Raw genomic sequence first — 25,463 nt, 5'->3', positions numbered from 1 at the left:
AAAATTTCAAAAGCTGTCTAGTATATAGTTATAAAGAGTAGAATTTCATTTTCAAAATTCGCTAACTTTTTTTTTAATTCTAAGTTTTATTTTTTAGACTAAACAATTTTTGAAATTGAAAAAAAAAAAACATTCGGAAATTTAGAATATGTCACGCACTATGCTAAAAGGATAAGTTTCCAACAAATTTTAGGTCATGTTTGTGTTTTTTAGAGTGATACTGCAGAAAGATGATGGTAAAACTATAATTGCTAAATTCCAATACTTATAGGTATTATTCACGATTATAAAAATGAAAATTTTTTTAGTGAGAGAGATAGTCAGTGACCAATTATTGTTATTGATGAGACGCTTATACCTATATGAGCAAGAGGCAGGTGCTTCTTTTCGACAATACCATCAGGACACAGTTAGTCAGTCTCTCTCTCTCTCACGTGAATAAAATAAAAATATACCAAGAGACGAAGGAAAAGATCTGAGAAACCGGCTCAAGATTCGAGGAAGAAAAAGAAATAAGAAAAAAAATGTCCATGCAAATGAACACCTAAGATCAAGTCCTTATTCATTATAATAAAGAAGGTGCACCATCTGCGCGCCTGTAATTGCATAGTATTTTCTTAGAAGTAGTATTTTGTCGCTTGATAATAGACTTTTACTATTCATTTACAAGAAGAAGAAGAAAAATAAGGAATCTTTTTTTTTCCCCCTTAGGGAGAGACGATAATACGATGACTTTGTGGTATATGGAGAGAAAAAAAAAAGAAGCAATTCTAAGATAACAGACGCGTGCGTCATTGCATATATACATGAAAGGGGTTTTGCTAAAGTAAAAAACTATGAATTGTGGCATGTGCTATACTCGTGTGTGCTCCGATCCTTTCGTTCCAAACGTGTGTATCTGTTTCTCGAGATAATAATAGATACTGCGAAATACTTAGAATATATGTATATGTGTATATATGTACTTGACTCGTCCGCGCCAGTTCGTTCAAGTATTTTTTTTAAAATAGTCCCTTATCGTTTTTTCAACTCAAAAACAGTTGTACATTTTAAATTCCATTTCTCTAATTATAAATAATAATATCCATATTCTTAATGAATTTTTGAAATTAGACTATTGAATATTAAGAGATAAAGAGAGAGAAGGATAGAATAAGAGAAAGAAACAAACAAAGAGAAAGAAAAGGCGAATATGAAAATAAATGAATGTAAAATATCTTCTTAATGAGTATGGAAAATCCCCAATGAGAGAATTTCTCAGAGATATGAAGAAGAATTTTTTTTATTTGCAAAAAAAAAAAGAAGTGATTCCACTCCACGTGTTATCAATTATGTTTGTCATGGGGAGACTGTGACTACGTAGACGTGCAGGTGTATCGGTCATGTCGTAAGCCATATAAGCCAGTGCTAAAGTAATAGTGAAGAAAAAAAAGGAGAAGAGAGAAAAAAAAAAGAACGAAGGAGACGAGCAGCAGGGAGATATGGCAAATGAGAGAGAAAGAGAAGGGAATGGGCCTGAGAAAGGAAGCAGCATCCGAGCAACGCGGCAATAAAGGGTTCGTTTCGCTCTTACTCGTGTGCGTTATACATGATGGATACAATGGTTGAGGATCTATATATATGTATCTCACTCTTTAAAAAACAAAAAAGAGACAAAAACGAAAAAAAGTGAGATATAAAACCAAAGAAAGAGAGATTAAATCAGAAATGTAAAAAAGAGAGATAGAGAGATGAATAATGTAAAAAAAAACGAATTAGCGATATTGCCAGAAAGACAATCATAAATGTATGGTACAACTCTAAAATTTAGAATACAATATTTGGCACCTATTTTTGAATATTTTATACTTAAACTCGCAATATGTATACTAATACTGAATTTAAGTATATAAAATATTTTAAAGTAAGTGTCAAGTATAGAATATTTTTTTTCGATGTTAATTTATATACATTTAATGTATGCGCGCAAATCGCTGAAGCGTTACATTTCGATGTAAAAATGGAAGCTATAAGAGACTATTCTTAATTTCTTCTTTTTCTTATTCTTCTTCTTCTTCTTCTTCTTCTTCTTCTTCTTCTACTTTTGGATTTTAACCAGCTCTGTGTTAATTACAAGTCACCCGAGCGGAAATTACGTGCCGCGCCATGCATACAGCGTTTCTATATTCTATACCTTCTTCTATATAAAGTGGTGTATTTCTCCTTCCGGAGATCGTTTGATTAATTCATTGCCTCCTTGACAGTGTGCCACGGTCATTGATCAATTCAATTATTTCTAATTCATCTTTTTTTTCTCAATCCCTCTGCATGTTTTTGTCGCGTCTAATTTATTTAGTTTCTTTCGAAATTTACTATTGTTCATTATAATTCTTAAAATTTTTAACTTCTCTAAATTAGCCTTTAAATTAGAATCTTACTAACATAGTTAATTTTTTTCCAATACAGTTAAATTTTTTTTCAACATAATTCAGATTATATTTCTATTTCTTAAATATATTTTTAATTTAATTTTTATATTTAATATTTATAAATTCAGTTTATATAATGTGTGTATTTTCTAAATTCATTCTTTAATTCACGTATATATATATATATATATATATATATATATATATATATATACAAGTAGAGGCGATGAGCTTCAGTAAATTAAAGAAAGTTCTTCCGGAATTCATGGAATGTTTAACTTCAACGAGTTTTAAAATAATAATTATTATTAATAAGACGTGAATATACATTTAAAAAAAAAATGTACGTGAAATTTATGAATATTTCCGGTATGGCACATGTGTCACGAAGAGACAAACACATTATTACGGTGGTTCTTTGATCGAACAGGAGGAGTTAATGGCTTGGTAAACTCGAGAGAGACAGAAAATTCAACATGTATAGAGCAAACAAGGGAGAGAGAGTACATGATGAATAAATGGTTAGAATTGAATATAGTTCTAATAGACACACACAGAGAGACGTTGCGGTTTATTTTTCTTCAGAACTCAATAAAACGAGTACTCAATAAAACTGAATAAAAAAAAATGTGATTCATTTATAAAAAAAAAAAAAAAAGAAAAATTAGCCTCAAAAATAGTTTCACAGTCTAGACTTCAATTTGCATACTTTTAAATTTCCAAGAAAGATCCGTCTGTATATACAATACGCGCAGTTAAAAATAGTGAAAAAATTTCTTTTGGAATGCATTAACAATTCAACGCCGAGATTCTTTTTTTTCTGACAATTTCAAAGAAATCAAAACAAACTGAATGACAATTTAAAATTGTCCAAATTGGATGACGTCCAAGGTTTCACGAATTGGTATATAACGCGCGCGGGGGCTTTTAACTTCAAATCTAACCATTCATCCATTTTTTTTTTTTCAAACATTTATTAGAAAAACTCATATTTTTGAACTATTAGTAAGAATGACTCACTGTTTGCTTAAATTTTACCAATTCGATAGTAAATTTTTTTTTTTTTTTTACATATCAGTAGTTAAATTTTACTAATTCAAAAACAAAAAATGTGTCACTAATTCAAATTGCAAATTTTTTACTAATTCTTAGAGAATTCCCAACTTGTAAAATAGAAAATAATTTTTATAATTATTTTCCGAATGAATATTTTCATTTTTCTGAATGAAGATAATAAGCAGACTAAAATTCTGAGAAAATGGAAGAGGGGAAAAAAATTATTGCAACAAAATACGAGTATATATAGAAAAAAGGCGAGTGTAAGGTAAAGCAGCGCAACAGTGTCCAGTGTGCGCAAAAGAAGAGTATGAATGAGAAAGAAATAATAAAAAAAAAAAAAAAAAAAAAAAAGTGGGGGTGATGTTGAACACGTCAGATTCGGAGCTTATGGCGCTACAAAGTGTCGACGACGCTAGAAAGAAGAAGCATCCTCGCGAAGCCGAGGGGTGTCAAGTTACTTTGAATGTGTGGTGGAAGGTGGCTGCTACGGTTACACAGGAAGGAAACACTAGTGGCTCTATATATATATATATGTGTGCAAACGGGGTCTATATACACCACGTGTATACTAGGTTATTGCTTACGAGACTCAACACACATATTCAACTCGTTGCACGTGTATCTCTCTCATTTAGACACAAGTAGAAAAAAAAGAGAGAATAGGATGTTACGGTAATACGTCTAGAACATTGAAAAACAGGTCGAAGGACTGCGGGGTAAAGGGGACACAGGATAAAAAGAGTAAGAAGTGGTTCCCCACCCTCACTATAAAAAAAAAAAAAAAAAAAAAAAGTGTCGTCGTCTCTGGTGAATGTCACACACGGCCGGAAGTGGCTTCTTGATTGTCTCTCGGACCCGAGCCATCACATCACACCCAGCTGTCTTTGCACATGCTATCAAAGTCACTATATATATTTATAAATCAAGATTGATTCTTTTTTTTTCCCCTTAATTTTTCTCTATTTATAGCGAAATTTTTGAGGTTAAGTTCGTGTACCAAAAATGAGGAAACTTTTCAGGTTATGTTCGCCTATAAATCGAATTCTGAGAAATAATATCGAGATGCAAAAAAATTATAATAACTTACCGGAAGTATTGTTCGTGATGTTGTCGGTGTCATGATACGCCTCCACTATCAGCGAGAATGAACCCTGTAACAGAGAAACATTGCGGAGAAATTAAAAAAAAAAAAAAAGAAATAACATTGTGTATAGGAAAATAATTGTTATGACTGCCGCTGACACATTGTTAATATGTGTTGCAATCACATTTAGTAATAAGAATAATAATAATAATAAATATATGTTGAAATCATTTGCTTCTTTTGCGACAAAGGGATTTTGCACTCTATGCCTGTTAAAACATCCGGATTTAAACTATCATCAGAAGTGTTAGAAAGGATGTCAAGGGCCTTTATATATACTATTTTATATATATATTGTTATATCTAATTGTGTGTATATAATTTGTAATATACCATTTATATATATATATAATGTGTAGGTAGACCTTCAAATCGTCGCTATATATTGATTTAGCGCCGAACATTAAATTTTCTTCTCTTGTCAATTATTTATAATGGAAAATCTATTATATTCGTTGTAATGACATTTCATCTGTTTTCTCATCGACTGTAAAATATTGTTAATTACCGCTATATATGAATCACTGTTTTTCCATTTTCATTTTCTATAATAATTTTAATTTTTGCTATTTTTTTTTTGTATTTATTTTACTATACAGTATTTTAATATTTACTATACTGTATTTTACTATTTACTATATACAGTGTGTTGTTATTTACTAAACAGTATTTCATTATTCACTACATAATATTTTGAAATTAAAAGCTTTTACAAAATCGTAAATTTCAGGTAAATAAAAATCGAAGCTGTCTCAAGGTTGTGCCAAAAAAAAAAAAACCTAAAAGCTCATTAAAGTAAAAGCTTTTGGAGCGTGTGTGTGTTTAATTTATTAAAAGGTCTGAAAATTAGTGACAACGAATAAAAGTATTATATTGTGAATGTTTGATTTTAGCATACAGTAATTAGCATAGTGTTCGTTAATAAAGAATTAAGTACTCAATAATAATTAGTGCAAAACGGTAAAATCCAGAAAGTTTGATGAATAAATTTTATGTGTTTGTGTGTGTCGTTCGGATATATAAAACGCGTGGAATCTGCAGAGAGAGAGAGAGAGAGAAAGAGAGACGTTTAATTATTAACGTCACCGAGATACTACGTTTCACGGCCTCATTACGCTCGTTGAATAATAAACGTTTACATCTGCCATTGTCAACGAGTTCGCGTCAAATAGCCGGCCGGCTTTCTGAAATGAATAAATCTCTTTCTCTTTTTATAACTAACTAACTATCTCACACTATAGCTTTTTCTCCTTCCCCACCCTTGTGAATTTAAATACGATGTCCACTTTTAAAAATTATAGCCCTCGAAATTTGCGTCGTGATGACACTTTAGATAAAAGAGGACTCCTTTTTTTTCTCTCTCTCTCTTTTTCTTTTATATAAAGTACAATAATTCTGAATTGTTCTACAAAAAAATTAATTAATTAAATAACCATTTTTTTTTGCTAATTATTCGATTACATAACCATTTTTACACTATACAATTACATTTTTGAAAAATAGAAAAAGAAAAGAAGTGACAAAACAAAAAGAAATAAGGAGAAATATCTAAATTTCGAAGAAAATAGACTTTAAAATATGTAACCCGAAAAAGATAAAGAGATTAGGAGGTTAGACAAATAGGTGCATAAACTGTATAAATATATACAATATAGAAAGGGACAGTCAGTGGGGGTCGACCCTTTTCTTGCGGCAAGGACGAAAGACACGAAGAAAAAGAGAGAGAGATAGAGAGAAGAGAGGGAGGAGAGAATAAATTGCAGAGGAGACAAATGCCACCATGATCGCTCGCTAATTTATTACAGAGATTGGAATTAAGCCGACAAAAAGCTGAAAAAGCACCGGCATCCCGGGAACAATGTAGGGTGTGTTTCGAGAGAGCCGGTGCAGTTTGGATTGTGCGCTCGAGTCTCCAAAGCAAGAGAGAAAGAGAGAGAGAGAGAGAGAGAGAGAGAAACAGCGAGAAGAGAACACAGACTCGAGTGCGAGAAAGAAAAAGACTAGAGGAGGAGGAGGACAGAAGTTGAGAGTGAGAAAAAGAGAATATGTGAGAAAAGAAGAGTGAGTCAAGGGAGAGGATGAGAGAAAGAGAGAGGGAAATTCAAAAGCAAGACAGAATGGTATAGGAGCAGAAAGAGAAGTTTCTGTGTGAGTGAATGATGAAATGAAAAGAAAGACGAGAGCCTTCGAGAAAAAGAGAAGCAAAAAAAAAAAAAATAGAACAAAGACAGAAAAATAGAAGAAAAGGAAAACCGAGACAAATGAGAGAAACTAGAAAAAATTGATAAGAACTATGAGGAGGAAAAACTATGAAGAAAAATCAGAAAATGAACCAGAACCAAAGGAGACGAGATCTAAAATAAAAAGACATACTCTAAAAACTAAGAGAGAAGCGAAACGGAAAACCGAAAAAAAGAACCAAAACCTGACAGAAAGGGTCAAAAAGAAGAAAACTTATAAAAAAAAACAGAGAGATACAAGAAAAGAAGAATCGAAGTGGAGTAGTGTCGAGAGCGAGAGAGAAGATATATACTTCAGGAGTTGGTTCCCACGGCGGCGCAGCATACCTCCACCTCTCGCTTTATTCACTCTTTCTCACCTCTTCCTCACCTCTCTCGAGAGCTACACACACACATACATATACACTCAAGCAACAAAAAATAATATGTAGCTCGAAAGATGAAGAAGAAATAAATATTCCAAGTCCTTAGTCTTTCTCTTTCTCTCACTAAACGTGCGGACAACTCTTGTTTTATATATATATATATATATATATATATGCTCGTATTAATCATCAAACAGACAAAGTGTGCGTTCCAGCAATAAGAGACCTTCTCTCTCTCTATATATACATAAATGGTTTGGTTCAACAATTCAAAACTAGCATCGATAGCAGCAGCAGCAGCAGCTGTTATATATGTTTCGCGTTTCCTCTTCCTCATCGTCGTTTGTACCTTGATCTAAGATAAGTGATTTTGCACTGTGAAAACTCATCCCCCCATTATATGTATATAATCTCCAAGGGGGATCTAACAATGTCGCAATGATCTGCAATGATCAGAAATAAACACTATATGTATTCTAAACAAGCATTTCATTCTCTTAAATCATCAATGTAAATCATTCCTTCGATATACGCAATTTAGAAAATTTTATAAACTGTATTTTCTGTTTGAGTTATGAAAACAGGGAGATATAAAAGTAAGATTAGGATTATATAGCTTTAGACAGTATTGATGTTCTTTTCAATATGCCTAAAACACTAATACCAATAATCGGTACCTGGAATCCTAATTTTAATTTTATGTCTGCTTTCTGGTACATATAGATAACATTTTCAGGTGCTGCACATTTCTGCGTCTCATGCGAATTCTTTGTTTTGACATTACTTCAATACGTTCTTTTCCTGCTAATTGTTTATATATAATTCTGGACCCTTCTTCTTCTTCTTCTTTACAACAACCCAACTGTATGGATGTAACAAAATCACCAATCCAAATTTTTTGGACTAGTCCGAATTATGGCTGTATTTAATAAAACTTTCTTTCATTTAGTCTACTTCTATACAAAAATAAATTTTTCTTGAATACATCTATAATTCTGACTAATTCAATCATATATTGTGTTGGTGATTTTGTTAAAATCTTTGCCATTCGGATGTTTACTATTTCTCGTTGTAATTCAAACACCGACACTCGCAGTGTACTGAGTCATAGGTATTCGCTGTTTGTGAATTCCTAAAACACTAATAAAAATTAAATACCAATACTTGTTCTAACAGGTATCGTAATCCTCATACCAGAATGACAATATCACTGTTATAATTATTCACCAGTATTTCACGATCATTTTTTTTTTTTTTTTCTATATAATGAGAACCAAAACGTCGAGACAGAAATAGAGGCGCTCGCGCGAGAGGAGACGATAAATATTGAAGAGTTATGGAGATAAGGTTTTGTATTTGAATGAGCATGAATGGGAAGTGATTGAATGGAACGAAAGAAAGAGAGAGGGGTCAATTTAGAATTCAGTGAATCTCAAGTGCGACCAAGCGTGTTACAAGAGTGGATTTCTTTCTCTCTCTCTCTCATTCATTTTAAAAAACGTTTCAAATTTAATAAGGATAGTTGTTTCACGCTTGACGCAACTGAAAACGAGAGGATTGCATATAGATATATAAATAGTTGAAAATCTATTTACGGGACAGAAGTACGGTAGTAGGTAGGTGGATACTAATAAGCGTAGCAGCAGGTATCAGCTGATACACCTTTCCGATGACCACGTGTCGTGCCTAGGGGAAGAGGCGTTACTCCGACGTTACTCTCTTCGCCACAGAATGAGCAAAAAAAAAAAAAAAAAAGAAAAACAACAACAACATCGTGAAGACAACGAACGAACGAAGAAGCTAGGCATCATCAGACGAGGTCTTTCACGAGAGACCAAGCCCTCGGGATACAAATCCATTTCACCGTTATTACCACGATTCTCTCTGCCAATGATGCTCACACTGGCAAAAAGGGTATTGAAACTTGTGTGAGTGAGAAAGAAAGAGAGAGATCAGCCATCGAGAAAGAGATCAAACACCTGAAGAAAAAGAAGAAGCTGAAGAAGAAGAAGAAGCAGAACTTATTGAGAAAAAGAGAGATGCATCAGACTGTGGAAGACTTGAAGCAAAAAGAGATCTGAATCGTGCTGATTTGACGAAAAACTCAACAACTTGCCTCTTGAAACTTTTTCAGACGGAAAGACGCTACGTCAGGTCGCCATGGGCCCTCACGTTACAATTTCTAAATGTTAGAAATTGAATTTTCGAATAGAATAGAAATACTAGAACGATAAAATACTGTCGAAATTCACCAAAAAGAAATAAAATTAAACTAAATGGAATGAGAGATCAACCGGAGTTTAAAAATTCTTCATCGTGATCGAAATGAATATTTATAAAAATTATTTGCCAATTTCGCAACATTATGAGAAGGAAGAGGAACGATGAACAAAAAAGAAGAAGAAGAAGTCACTGATGCATATATAAAAACGAGGGTTTTTTTTTTTTTTTTTTTTATAAGAAATCTTAGTGAAGATCGACGAGGTCGATCTCGTCGCGTGAGTTTTGTGGCTCGCGGTGAAACTCTAAAAATACTCAGCATGCAAGCATCACGGGGCCCAGTCAATCCTGTCTATTTCTTTTAACCCCTTCCCCTTGCCCCTCTTTCTTTGGCCCCGAGGGACTCGTCTGTAATTTATACTAAACGTTTCGCGAAGAGAGTAGCGCATCGCTGCTACTCTCTCAATATATATATATATATATATATGGAGGAGCCATTCATCCGCTCGTCAAAGACTCAGGCCGCCTGTTCCCATTCGTCTCCCAAACCTTAAGAAAGAAAGAGATGAGAGATCACGCATCATGGTCCATGGGAGAGATCCTCTCGAAAATTCAAAAAGCGATTATCAATCTGTGATATTGACTCTCTTTTCCTAGCTATAAACCAACACACACACACACACAAATATATTGAATCTTGAAAAAACGATCTAGACACGAAGGATGACTCAAGGTGTCCTAATATACGATGACAACCTCTGAATTAACTACCCACGATCTCCTCGAGATTCTTTCCCAAGATCCTGATTCATTAGAATAATTCATGATATCTGAGAATTCTTAATACAAGATTCTTCAGATAAGACAATTTTTTGGATTCCTAAACGGAAATATCTAACAATTTTATATATATGCAGGCGAAAAAAAAAATATATAAATTTGGCTACAAATGACAAATATTATAAAGAAATACTTTGTTTTAACTTGTTGCAACTTGTTTCAAGACAGGAATAACAAGCTCGAATGAGAGAGAGTAAAAAAAAAAATTCTCACTGTGCGCTCTAATCTCCTCGCATTACGCACATTCGTGCGTGCAGGGAGTGAATAATCGAGATACGAAGAAGTGTTTACCGTACGAAGAAGTAAAGAGAGACTCGCGAATGGGACGGTTTTATATATATGAACGGAAGGCATACAGTACTTGCACTGTTTGTTGTGTTGTTTTAATAAGAGCAAACTCTCCACTTTGCGAATACAAATACGTTAACCAATTAAAGAGAGTATCGGACAGAGTTGTTTCGCGAAGGTTACGATATATTTATCCATGGCGCTTGACTACTTTTCTTCTTCGTTCATCTCTCTCTCTCTCTCTTAATTAACGATAGCCTTTTGAATTTTCATTCGCGTCCCTACAAGTAAAAAAAAACCCGTATTAATTTCCAATTAAGAGTATGTAACAAACGATCATCATCATCGATCTGGTTCAATCTAATGATCAATCTATCATCTTCGATGGGGAATTTTTTTTTAATTTTAACGACATTTTTTTCCGAGAATAAATTTAAAATTTTCCCTTTTGAATATAAATAAAAATGTGCGACGAAGACAAATCACATACACGCAAAAGAATGAATTATACCACATACTTATACAGAAATAAATTAAAAGTATCAAATTGAGATGTATTTTTTTCCGTGATAAAGAAAAAGAAGACAAAAAAAATATAAAATAAAGACTGAAATAAAATTGATCAAATGAAATTACATATATCTATTTGAAGGCAAAACGCAACCAAAACAAGAAGAAGAAGAAGAAGAAGAAGAAGAAGAAGAAGATCGAGAAAAACAAAATCATGGGTCAAGATCTATATATCTAACAAATTAAAATCTCTATTAAATTAAAACCTTCTAGTCTCCTCTATTGTTAATGCTGACCACAAAGATGATGATGATGATGATAATGATGAAAATTGAGCGGTGTTATTTTAAACCTCCCCTTTCCCAACTACCATAAATAGAATATTGAAGTGGTTGTTTCGAGCACGTTTCCGATTGGGGCGAAACCTCTTTCATTTTGTTATATAGGCTTTTCGATCTCACATATGTGTATATATATATACTTTCTTCGCGAGTATAGTAAACTGTACCTGCAGAACCCATAATCTGTGCATTCTCGTCTATAATTCCACCAGTTGGAAAGAGTGCGTGGTCCCTGTAACAACCTACCGAAAAGACCATGTGGGTTCACTTCGCTTCCGAGAAGGAAACTTTTCAATTTTTTTTTCTCTCTCTCTCTCTCTTTTTTTTTGCTTCTTCCTGCTATTTCTTTTTTTAACTTTAAAAGCGGTGCGCTTTGGCGGTCTAGGGATTTCTCTCTCTCTCTCACACGATATAGCTGACTTATAATATTGGCCGATACACCACACACACATAGATGACTGGTCACGGTGAGTCGTGAACACCATATGGGTTAGTAAATTTAACTTGCCCTCTTCGCCTCTGATGCTTGTTTTGTGTGCCTGTGCAGCGAGCACCAACAGAAAACGTGCGAGAATGAGAAAGATCAGGATTCAAAAACCTTCTTCCTATACACCGCGATTTCATTCTTTATGGCCTCTCTTTTCTAGTTTATACTATACACCCTTTAAAAAAAAGAAGAAAAAAATCCCCCTGCACTCAAATCACTGCGCGAGGTGGATCGCTCAATAAATTGAATGTTCCATTAACTTTTTGCTTACGAGGAAAAAAAAAAAAAGAAAATTAAAAACAAGAAATAAGAAATTAATTACCAGAGAAAATGAATTTTTTTTTTTTTTTTTGACGAAAAAGAAGATAAATTTTTTATTTAGTGAAACGAAATAATTTCTATTTAAAAAAAAAAATTATTATTTAATAATAAATTATCAAAATTTAAATTGGAGTGAAGTAGCGAAAAAATAAAAAGTTGCACAAAAATTCGTGACATATGCACCATAAGCAAAAGGGAGAGAGACAAGTGTCTCTCTTTTACACTGCATCTGCTACTTCCTCTCTTTATCTAACGCGTGTACTCTCCCTTACGCACGCGACAAATCTGGCGTGTGCTTTCTTTCTTTCGCACATCTTTCAATTCAATTAACCTGCCTTATTCCCAAAAGAAACTAAATTTGCCCTTATTTTTATTTTCATAATTCAGGAAATTTTTTTTTTTCAAATAAAAAACTAAAATAATAATTGCTAAACAAAATAGAAAATAAATGTGATGCGCTCTGAAGAAAGGAACCTTAGAAGCAAACGAATTATATAGGTTATGTTAATTTTACCTTGATTAAACATAACCTATAATTTTTTTTTTTTGCTTCTAAGGTCCATCTTTCTTTAGAGCGCGTTACAAATAATAAATAAAATAAAAAAAATACTAATTAAAAACCAAATAAATTGAAACTTACCGGCCATGAGAATTCAAATGGAAACCTAAGGGGATTGATGATGTTTGAGACCATTTTTGTTGATGTGAAATTGACATTATTTTCACCAAGAACAGGTGTAATGACATCTCCATAGGTGCATGACGTTGATGTGTCTATTGTATTTTGATATTGTTTAAGACACGCCCGAAAACGAATTTTACATGCACCCGAACATTCTCCTGTTCTTGTTGTACTTCCCGAGCAACATTTTCCTAAACTATCCTTTCCGAATTCATTTACAAATGATCTTAGCCTCAGCTCGAATACACCCGCGCCATGTACCTGTAAAATAAAATATCAATTAATATCCAAATAGAAAAATTTTTATTAATTAAAAGAAATTTTATTATAATTATAAATTACTAAATTATATTTGTAATTTAAATTAAAAAAAATTCAATTAAAGTAATTTCAATTTAGAGAGAAAAAAAAATTATATTAATTAATGAAAAATATAAAAATATTTTTACAAAGAAATTTTTATAATTTTTAGAAATAAGAAATAGATGTAAAAGGATTCGTCAATCTCTAAATATGGAGTAAAATTCAATGTATATATATATACATACATATACACACACCATAAACGAGATTGTCATTCAGATTTCACACGTGACTAACGCGATAAAGATAACTCGTGTTTACCAACAGTGAATCGTAAAATAATATTGATATTTCCATGCCAACAACATCAAAATGTTAATACTCCCCACCTCGAATTAATTTAATTTATGCCAATCCATTTAATAAACGGTATCAATAATTAATTTAAAAAAAAAACAACAAATTTTCAGCTTTAAAATTAAAACAATAAATTAGTTCAATTCTCCTAAAAATATACAATTAAAAATTTCTTTTTTTTTTTTTAATAAAAAATAAAAACCGTTACGAAAGTGGAGTGTGAAATCCTTTAAAAAAAAAATTGAATCCAACGGCTTCACGACGGGAGTCTGGAAAGCATGTGCAAGCTTTTTTGCACACAAGCACGTGGATCTTAAAGGAGAGAAGTTTGACAAAAAAAAAAAAAAAATGCCTCAAATTGTGACTATATGGAACTCTTTCAACCAGATGGCTGAAATTCAACTGAATCTATATAAGAAATATATAATGATGAAATTATATCCAACCAATTGAAAGTGCAACGAATTTGCAATTAATCCACCAAAAAAAGGGGAAAATTATTGATAAATGACAAAAAAAAAAAAAAACCCAAAAATTAGAGGAGCAAAAAGAAACAACAAAAAAATAACTAACAAAAGGAAACAAAAATAAACAAAAAAAAAGAACAACGAAAATAAACGAAAAATAATAAACAAAATGTAAATAAAAAAAATGAAAACTGTACGAAAATAAATAAAAGTAAAAAAAAAAAAAAACGAGGTTGAAAACGAGGACAATTTTATATACGGAAGGAAATAAATGAAATTGAACAAACAATAAAAATCGGCAAAGAAATCAAAAGCTGAAAACTTTTTGCCAAGGAACCAAAGTATAATATAATATTATGAAGAAGTTGAAATTGCGAAATAAAAAGGGTGAATATCGAGGTCTATAAAAATGTCCATAAACCGAGACAAATGTTTATATATCGTGTGCAGCACTGCGAGCGAGCAAAACACACACACACACCAATATTCTATATATATATATATATATATTTAAAGGGAAAAGAAAAATTCCGAAATGAAAAATGTATTTTTACATCGAACTCGGTCAAATCTTTCCAAATAATAACAATAATATTAATATTAATAAAAAAAATTATTATTGTTATTTAACAACAGTAATAATAATAATAATATTAATTAATTAATAATAATAACAAAAAGAGAGTCAAAGATGCGCTTTCATCACAAGAATTTCTTTTCTTTTCATCGATAACAAATTAATGTATATACATATATATATATACATTTATAATAGTGTGGCTCGTGTCTTTGCTCTTGTGACACAAATATCCCGTCTCTCGCAGTTTATAAGACAAAGTCGTCTCGACGCAGTTCTTCTGCACTTTTTTAAATCCCCCGACGACCTCGCGCCCACGCGATAAACTTATATATATATATATATATATATGTATTATGATCTTCAAAGTTCTAATTGTACAAAAGATACAAACAACTCCTTTTAACGTATTCCCGCTAACTCCTCACACAATCTATACGAAATTTAACAAAAAAGAAAAGCATTTCCCCCCTGCCATACTAATTGAAACTAATTAACAGTACAAAAAAGTGCAAATTTCTCACACATTTCAAAAATAGTATAGGCATTAAAAAATACAAAAAAAAAAATAAAATAAAAATGCAAAAAAAAAAAAATGTCAGTTCAAATCTAAATATAGATAAAAATCAGCAGCTCTCTCGTATAATTCGAAAAATGAAATAATCTCATATAATAGGTTGATGGGTCAAATTAAAAGAAACTATATTACACGCTTGATTAAATTCTTTTATATATTATATATACAACACTGAATATTCAAGAAAAAAAAAATTAGCATAACTTTTTTTTTTTTTTTGAAAGCGAGAGCGCGACATGAATAATTTTCATCAAATTCTAGGAAGAAACGGGCGTATATATGAATGGGAGAAATGCTAATTTTATTAATTCTTTATCTTGCTCGAAATTTATATTTATAGGTTTTTTTTTCCAGCAGCAGATGGACCACTATTGTCTCGAAAATAAATCGGGTGCAAAACTATATAATTGTCGCCAGAGAGAGAAAGAGAGAGAGAAAGAGAAGAAACGGGACCCGCGGTGTTTCTTTTACTGCCATCGGTATATATAAGATTATAACCGTTGTACGCCTCTTCTATTACCTCGTAAAACAAAAACGCTTTACCGACATTTCATAGAGTGTACACTGGGAGAGGTCCTGCCACGGGGGATATTTTTTTCACTTTTAACACCAAGAGGAGAGAAAATGAGAAAGAAAGAGTGTAAGAGAGAGAGAGAGAGAGAGAGAGAGAGAGAGACCAGAAGGAGGTTTATTCCTGGATCCAATGACTTTGAAGTATTTATGGATCCAGCGCTATATTTCGTCATAAACAATTTTAGTTGCGTTTCATGCTCTCGTTGCGATTTGATTGTCTTCTTCGAAATTTTCAACTCTGTCCACTTCAACCACTACCGAAATATATGTATACTTCTTCGAAAATCATCGTTATATTTATTATATATATGTATCGGAAGTGAATTTTAAACTCCATAAATATAGCTGTGCGGCGAAGGTGACAATAGAAAATTAGAAAAGGTTTCATTTAAAAAAATTTTTTTTTAAATTAAGAAAAGAAATTTTTTTAAAACAGAAAATTATAAAATTAATCTCAATCTCTAAATTTGAATTAGTAGATTTCTATACTTAAATGAAAGAGTGCGTATTCATTTAGAAATATTGAATTAGTAACAATTTCTACTAATTTTTAGTAAAAAAAACTACTAATTGCTAGTAGAAAACTACTAATTCATGAAATAAATCGGCTTACTAATTTAAAATAGTAAAAAATACGATTTACTCCATAAATTAGTAGTTTTCTACTAGCAGTTAGTAGTTTTTTACTAAAAATTAGTAGAAACTGTTACTAATTCAATATTGGTAAACGAATACGCAGTAGAAAACTACTAATTCAGATTTAGAGAGCAAGTAAATATTTCTTTGGTTCAAGTAAATGTTTATTTGTTTCAAATAAATATTTATTTGATAACAGTCAAGTAATCGAGTATTTAAATCAAATAAATTTTTTCTTCAGTGTAATATAATAAGTATATTTGTAAAATCAGAATTGTAACAAAATAAATACAATATAAAAATAGGAAATAGAAAATATACTCTCTAAATCTGAATTAGTAAAAATGTTTACTAATTTGAATTAGTGACTCACTTTTCTAAATTAGTAAAATTTTACTAATTATTAGTAAATTTTACTAACAATTAGTAAAATTTAACTAATTCTAAACCAAAATGTAAATCACTAATTTAAATTAGTAAATATTTTTACTAATTCAGATTTAGAAAGTAGAAATAGAAAATAGAAAATAAGAAAATGTAGAAATAGGAAATAAGGAAATGTAGAACATAGTAAAAAACAAGAAGATAACAGAGAAGATATTAAAGACAAATTATGATAACAAAAAATATGATACAGTAAAGATTCGAGTGAAGAGATATGTTATATACATAATATATAGCAAAGAAGAGATGAGAGATGGACGATAAAAAAAAACAAATAATACAGACGATGATGCTTCAAACGAACGTTGACAACTTTGAAAAACGGAAGAAAATTTAATATAATAATAATAATAATAATAATAATAACAAAAAAGGAAATGAAAAGGCGTCGTTCTTGTCGTCGTTCGAAAGAGGATCGAGAAACGAAAAGAGATGTGGCTAGACAAATCTAAAAGAGTGGAGCCAGATTTAGCGTTGTAGTAAATCCGCCGTTAGCGCTTTGGCCTCCTCTTCCTGCAGACTCCAAACCAGTGGCGTAACTGCAATATCACTTTGATTTACTGCCAGGATATTGGTACCGTTTCAATTTCAGTTTACGATTTATATATAGTATAGTTCACGAGAGACAAAGTATATACACATCCCGAGAAGAAGAACAAATCCAACCTCCTCTCTATGGACCAACTAATCAACAAAATATAGATTTTTTTTTTTTCAATAAAATTCCAAACTAGAAAAAAAATCCATAAAATTTACAAAACATTTTCATCGACGTTCAGATTAAAAAAAAAAAAAAAAAAAAAAAAAAAATGATAACTATTTTCTATTTGAGTAAATTTTACAATTTTCATAACTTCGAATAATAAAAACTGCATTAAAAAAAAAAAAAAAGAGAAAAAAATCACGAGGACCAACAAATTAAACAAGTGATCAATCAAATTGCCATGAAAAAACATTATTGGAATGACGCATATCCTTAACGGAGAATGATCGTTTGATTAAATATATCGGGAATCGAATAAAAATACTTGGAGAATTAAGACAGCTGTCAAAGGCAGGATTCCTGATGAACAATAATATCCATGACTGGTTGAGAGTAAAAGAAAAAGAAAAAAAAAAACTGATCTCTCCTCGTCGTGAAAGAAAGAGAAACGAAGAGAGAAATATATAAAAAGAGAGAGAAAGACACAAGCTTCCGAATCTACAAGAAGAAGAAGAAGAATTGGATGGCAATTTTCTTGGAGAGCAAAGAGCGTTTCTTACGCCACTGAATTCAAGGGGATCGAGAGAAAAGAGAATTGTCAGAACTGAGGAGAAGAAAGAAGAAGAACAGAAAGAGAAACACATATCTCCCAGGAAGAATTCTTTGCGCACCCTTGGCGAGTCGTGCCAGTAGCAAGTAAAACCGAAAGAAAAAAAAAAAAGAAGAAAACACGAGACGCGAAGAAAAGAAAAACTAGAGAAACGAAAGATTGGCGAGAGACACGTTTTCAATATGTTTCTTTTATAAAAGTTTCATTTTTTTCATCTACCAATAAAAATAATTTTGATTTTCGTAAACTATAATATTTACACAATATAACTTTAATGAATCAATCATAATATCAAAAAAAAAAAAAAAAGAACGAGATTTTTACCAATCAAAAATGATAGATGAACGAGTAATTGTGAGTCGTAAATTCAATGTAATGAAATTTACTCGACGGGAGATTTCAACGAGGAACGAATACCGACTTGGTGACAGTTTTATGAAGCGTTGAGAAAAAAATTGCCTCAATCGATTACCGGCCTTGTTTCAATGTTGTAGATTATTTATTTTTACAATCTCATCATATACCAAGAACGTAATACTACAATTTTTTTTTTCTTTTTGCTTCTATATACAATCAACGTTTATTTCTTCGCGAGCACATGAAATGAAAGTATATATATATATATATATATATATATATATGATTAAACATCGAGATTGTTTCGAAAGTTCATTTAATTATTATTGAAAAAGCCACTTGAATAATTCAATGAGGAAAAGTATCCGGTAAAAAGAAAAAAAAAAAAAAAAAATTATCATCATTACTCTCGGTAGCATTTGTTAAATATATTCAACACAAGTTTTTATCTATTTTATTCATTGATCGACTTTTTAAAGTATATACATTCAGTTGTCTTTTTTCAATTAAAATAACCAGTATTTTCTATAATAAATTAAAAACTAGCCGTTTAAAAATTATATTGTATTTTTTAATTAATAAAAAATATTCACTAATTAAAGTTTTTAATTTTTTTCGTAAAATTATTATTTAAAAAAAAAAAATTACAGATTATTAAAGGCTAAGAATAAAATATATACGTGAATTTAATTGCATATAGGCGAAACGACACAAAGATTTACGGTCTGGCTTTTGACTTTATTAAAGGTTATTAAAAATTCCCATCCCGCGCTGCTAAAATGTTTCGAGAATATTTATATTAAATAATTTTGCATAATAACTTGTACAATTTTAATACTGCGGTAAATTTGGAAAATTGGGTTATGATGTTTAAGCATTAAATTGCAGTTATTTAAATATACATTCTTTTTTTTTCCCCTCATTATTCCAGAGAAGAAAAGTAAACTATCGATACCGTTAGATTTTTATGAAATTCTAAATACACACATATAGAATATTAATTATAGCAAAATTATTTATGAAATAACCAAAATAAGTGATAATAATTGAATATTAAAGTTACTCAATTTGGAATTTAATTTTACATTCTTGGTACCTATTTTCAATTTTATACAACCGCAATAAAGATCACAATCCGTAAATTTTTTTTTTTTAATATCTATAATTTTCACTAATTATAAATATATATTTTGCGCGCCACAATTTAATTACCCATCATTTTTTTTTTGTAACTTAATGTTCGATAATAATTTTCTCGAATTTTCCAAATTTTAAAAATAAATGTCCCCAAGTCAATTTTTTTTCTCAACAAAAATCGTTGTGAGACTAAAAAGAAAATGAAAAAAAAAAAAAATTCTATAAGTGAAACTGACAATTTCGAAAATACATGTCCGAATTGAAATAAACGTAAAGTGACGTTGAGCATCTCAATTTTACAATACATTCAAATTAGCAAACATATACTAAAAGAGGAGTTTTTATTTGAAAATAGAAAAAAAAAAATTTGTTGTACTAAAATCAGAAACGAAAATTTGAAAATTTATTCACAAGTTGCGAGAATACAAATAAAAATATTTTCCCAAAGTTTGAACTTGTAATTCTCCAATTTTAAAATTTGATTTTTTTTTATTTTAAACGCCGATAAATTCGAGAAAGAAAAAAAAACTTCGAGACGAATTCTAAAAATTATGAATGTTCTCGTGAATGACATTTTTTTCTAAATTACAAAATTTATCACCGCAAAAAAATTGCAGTAAAAGAAAAAACAATTAAAAGTTTAGTAAAAAAAAAAAAAAAAAACAACTTAAAACTTGTAATAAATTACAATTGAGGAAATTACAAATAATTGATTAAAAAAAAGTAAAGATGAGAGTAATTTATCGATGAGCAATATTTCGTGTCTAAAGTAATTAATTTTAACGGTAACTTTTTGTATTCACTTTATTTAAAAATAACTTTCAAGTCAATTCACAACACGAAAAAACCAATTTCTAATTTTATTTGACGCAAAAATTAATAAAAAATTAAATTCCAATTTTTTATTCGAAAAAAAAAAAATAATTTTTATTGCGAAGAATGAAAAAAAAAAATTATTCAAAGAAAAACACAATTTTCTAATGAATTGCAAACGAACAAAGATGCATCGAGACCCAAACCGCAGATGTCACTTGCCCCGTAAGCATTCATTCAATGAATGAAAAGCTTAATGAAACTGAAGGTCGACACCCAAACAAATTCGCGACCAAAAACACAGATAAGAAACAAAAAAAAAAAAAAATTTCCCAAACTAAAAGAAAAATTAAACATTAAATAGAAAAACTTACCGCACGGGGAGATGGTAAAAGAACGACGGCAGCCGTCCATACAAGCATCGTGGTCCACATGTTTACTTTTTGTTAATTTTGCCCGATATCGTCGCCGAAGGAGCTTTTTGCTCGAATCTCGGCGGGTTATCTATTCGATGATAAAATAACACTCGACTGCATAGCCACCTGGAACAAACACCAGTGTGTTCCGTGGACGGCAATTCAAAGGCCCTTGGCCTCTCTTCTTCCCGAGTTTCAAAAGAAAAAAAAAAAAAAATTTCAAAAAAAAAACCAGCAAAACAACAATTATAATAAATCCTTAATCACTGCACACTTGACACTTGTATTCCAGTAATCCAATGGAAGCGCCGGTCACTAAACAAGCACGTTGTCAGCGGGGAAAATTTTTTTTTTTTTTTCTATAAAAAAAATTCCTCAAATTATTTCCCACATGGCAAAAGTGAAGACCAGGTCGCAATTGAGAGCATCTTCCACGAAGCACCGATATAAACTGCTTCTCCTTAAACCCGGTACTTTTCGAAATAAAAAAAAAAAAAAAAAAAGATACTAAGTTTAGATCCGTAATTTTTTTTTTCACCTCGTGTTTGATTGTCGTGAGGGGAAAAAAATTTGTGGGTGTGAAAAAAATGAATGCCAACAAAAAAAAGGCGGGAAAACAATGACAAAATAAAAGCCTCCGAAGTCAATTGTGCACTGTTTTAATTATAAATTGGGAAGGGGACTCATTGGGGGAAAAAAGGGGGAAAGAGACGTACACACAAAAAAGCACGACAGTCACTACTCCACAGCCGGGATACTACTGGCACTGGATCAGCGGCTTCAAAAGCCCCCTTGCCTCTCTTGTTGAACACATACACTAATACACAATACACACACACGTCCTGCCAGTTGGCTCGACGGGAAAGTAATAACACTCTGTCCTACTCTTTAGCCGGTAGTTTCTCTCTTTCTATGCCAGAGGCAGGCACACCGCTACCGGCGCGACACTAACGCCACACAACGTTAAAATCACAAACTATTGAAGCACGGCGGCAAACATCGACAGATGGCGAGGTTGAACTCTGTCTTATGAAAATATTTCTTCTTTAATGAAAAAATCCTTTTTGATGTGTGTTAATCCAAAAGAGCACTTATCACTGTTTTTCACAAAAAAAAAATTAAACAGAAATGAAAAAAAACTGTTTTGGAAATTTTTTTTTTTTTTTTAAAACGCGTTTTCACGAAAATGAGCGGCAGCACGCATCTCTTTCAATGTGCAACCCTCGACTGGAGGTAGTAAACGGGCAGCACCCCTACTTATAATCATGGTCCCAAAGGGGCCGGAGGGGGGAAAAAATGAATTCAACGAGGGGCTGGTGCGTTGCAGGCAGAGGGAAGGGGGAGGCAGCTGCAGGCCGGCTGCACGCGTCCACCCCCACCACTCGGCAACGACGAGACACCCCAACCACCGGTGAAGAGACACACACATACACATATACACTGCTTCTCTGACTTCCTTGTCAAACTGTCATATCTTTCTCTTTGTCTGTTGCATTTTCAACTTGAGTGGATTGAAGTGAATCGAGAGCGAGAGAGATGATAAATATATAGAGGAGAGAAAGATCAGTCAAGTTTTAAAGTTTCCCCTACCCTTGTGACAGTGAGGACATTGAGAGTGAACAAGAGAGAAAGAAAGAGAGAGAGAGAAAGAGACAACTCCCACCCCCTTGAAAACGATGGCACGCGACGCGTGCCACCTTCCACTGACGTCATACGTGACTATATACGCGTCTTTGGATACGTTTTACGCTTACGTATATATATATATATATATAGTAAGTTTGTACAACCTGATATAGAGTGACGATGTCCTAAAAAGCCATACGACAATTTTATATACAATCAAAAATTTACTAATGGCGCAATACTGGCGCAGTACTGACAAATGTTGGCGCAGTACTGGCATCCAGTATTGGCGTAACTTTGGGATGATAACATTTTACCAGTATTGGCTACCAGAGTTGGCACCAGTACTGGTAACCACTACTGGTTCAGTACTGGTCGAGTACTGGCAGTTTTGTAATTTATTGTATACGAAAAGAAATCTTTAACTGTAACAGAGATATAAGTTTCACTGCAATAGTGAAATCTCTGCTCCATAGGTAATACTTTTTTTTAGGAAAAAGTGTGTGAAATTTTTAGTAACCCAACACAAATAAAATATTAATTATATTAGTCAACTAACTACTCAAGAAGCACGTAATATATCCTCAATATCAAGGTAATATTACACGTGAGATTCGTAATATATAACGCTGTAATATTACAGTAATCTTACAGTGATCTTAAAATGTCCGCCTCAAGGTAATATTACCGGGAATATTACTGTAATATTAACAGTAATATTACAGTAATATTACAGACTGATTTGAGTTATTCATAAAGCATAAAAAACGTAAATATATTATAAGTCAATTTGGCTTGTTGGTAAAACTCTGGACTCGTGTGCTTTGAGTTCGGGGTTCGATTCCCTGGATGGGTAGATTTTTTTCGTAAAGAAATGTTCCCACAATATTACTGTAATATTCTCTTGTAAAATTACCTTAATATTACGGCATATATTACTGTAATATTACCTTAATATTAGCGCGTAATATTACAGTAACATTACCGGTAATATTACCTTGAGGCGGACATTTTATTTAAAAAATAAAAAAATAAATATAAAAATATGTTTATTATAAACCCATGTGCAAATTAATTGCCAAGACTGACAATACGGCCCAACATTGGCCCAGTAATGTCTGCCGAAGTATGGCAAACGTTACTGGACCAGTACTGGCGATCAATTCGTTCCATTATTGGGCCAATATTGACAGCAATTCTCGGTTACTCTAATTTGCCATTTATTGGGCCGTACTCTAACTTATTACTGGGCCAATATTGGCAATGCGTCTCAGTTACTTTAATTTGCCATAATTGGGTCGAACTCCGTTCCATTATTGTGCCAATATTGGCACCAATTCTCGGTTACTCTAATTTGCCATTTATTGGGCCGAACTATGTCCTATTACTGGGTCAATATTGGCACTGTTTCTCAGTTACTCCAATTTGCCATAATTGGGTCGAACTCCGTTCCATTATTGGGCCAATATTGGCACCAATTCTCGGTTACTCTAATTTGCCATTTATTGGGCCGAGCTCTGTCCCATTACTGGGCCAATATTGGCAATGCGTCTCAGTTACATTAATTTGCCATAATTGGGTCGAACTCCGTTCCATTATTGTGCCAATATTGGCACTAATTCTTGGTTACTCTAATTTGCCATTTATTGGGCCGAACTCTGTCCCATTACTGGGCCAATATTATGGCACTGCATCTCAGTTACTCCAATTTGCCATAATTAGGCCGAACTCCGCCACACTACTGGGCCAATATTGGCACCAATACTTGGTAATTCTACTTTTCCATAATTGAGTCGAACTCTGTCCCATTACTGGGTCATTATTGGCTCATTGACGGCTGAAATGTTGTATTTATTTTGAAAAGTCATTTTTTCCAAAGTTGTAACGAATCTTGGCCCAGTAATGACGCATTAACGGCTGAAATGTTCCTCAAATGCGCAGCTTATCAAAACATTTTTGTGTTGAGATTGCCATATTTGGGTATACCTAGTGTGTAGTGGTTAGCGTGTTAGACTTCGGTGCGTTAGGTTGCGAGTTCGGTTCTCGCGAGCGTTACAAATTTTTAAACAATTTCGCTTTCTGTCAGGACTTGAATTATAAATGTATAATGAATTAATTAGTTAATTAATTATTATAATTTTTTTAACTTTTTTAAACTTCGACAATACTGGGCCACTAATGGCAGTCAAGATTGGCCCAATATTGTCTACCAAGACTTGGTGCCCGATTTGACAATGCTGGGCCAATATTAGCCCATGTTGGTTTTCGCACTTGGGAAACCAAAGTTTTTATAATATATAAAAACAATTCAGTAAAAATAAAAATGTTTATAAAATATTTATAATGTATACCTATAATTATACAATTAGCTATTTAATTATTTTATTATTCACTTTAATTATTTGCATCAAAATTAATTTTTGAAAAACTTTTTTAAGAAAATAAAAGTTGTTTTTTAATTTTTAACAAGTGTTGTCAAGAAAATTTTTTTAAATTTTTATTTTAAAAATTATTAATTTTTTTTTATAAAAAATTATATTTTTTTTTTAGTTTGAACGTTTAAAAATTTTTTTGGTTTATTGCATATGTCTGAAAACAATAAAAAAAACTTGCAAAATGTTTTGGAATTATAGTCTCAGGAAACTTTTTGTTTAAATAATTTTACCCACTAAAAAGCAAAATAAAATACCTTTTAATTTTCAAAAATAAAATCAAAGTGAAAAAATTTGCCAAGGCTCGAATTTCAATATTGGCCCAATATTCAACCAATATTCAAAAATACAAAAAATCAGAGTTCAGCCAAGATTAAAAAAAATTAATTATTAAAACTATAAAATATAATACAATTTTTTGTTATATTTATATATTATATTTTAATATAATAACATTTTTATTTCCCTTTGGATCAAGGGTTATATATATAATCATCCGCAATAAACGGAGAAAAAGAAAAAAATATTTT

The 25,463-nt window shown here is 31.6% G+C and overlaps 1 protein-coding gene across 5 annotated transcripts in view; it reads right to left on the bottom strand.

The window, feature by feature from the left end:
- The window catches only part of LOC127282519 (neurogenic locus protein delta), a 247,978-nt gene that overhangs the window by 21,485 nt on the left and 201,030 nt on the right, over positions 1-25,463 (bottom strand). For 3 of the 5 annotated variants that reach the window (XM_051306793.1, XM_051306794.1, XM_051306795.1), the window contains 2 exons: positions 12,864-13,166; positions 4,555-4,618 (listed from right to left, as the gene is read on the bottom strand). In XM_051306793.1, the coding sequence (XP_051162750.1) occupies positions 4,555-4,618; positions 12,864-13,166 (367 nt within the window). Of the gene's footprint in view, positions 1-4,554; positions 4,619-12,863; positions 13,167-20,833; positions 21,349-25,463 lie in introns of all 5 variants that reach the window. The other 2 variants (XM_051306796.1, XM_051306797.1) reach the window with 2 other exon arrangements.

The sequence above is a fragment of the Leptopilina boulardi genome, unplaced genomic scaffold, assembly GCF_019393585.1.
Source record: "Leptopilina boulardi isolate dan_hultmark-lab unplaced genomic scaffold, ZJU_Lbou_2.1 LbouV2_300, whole genome shotgun sequence".
Lineage (NCBI taxonomy): Eukaryota > Metazoa > Arthropoda > Insecta > Hymenoptera > Figitidae > Leptopilina > Leptopilina boulardi.
This window is presented reverse-complemented; position numbering and strand designations above follow the sequence as displayed.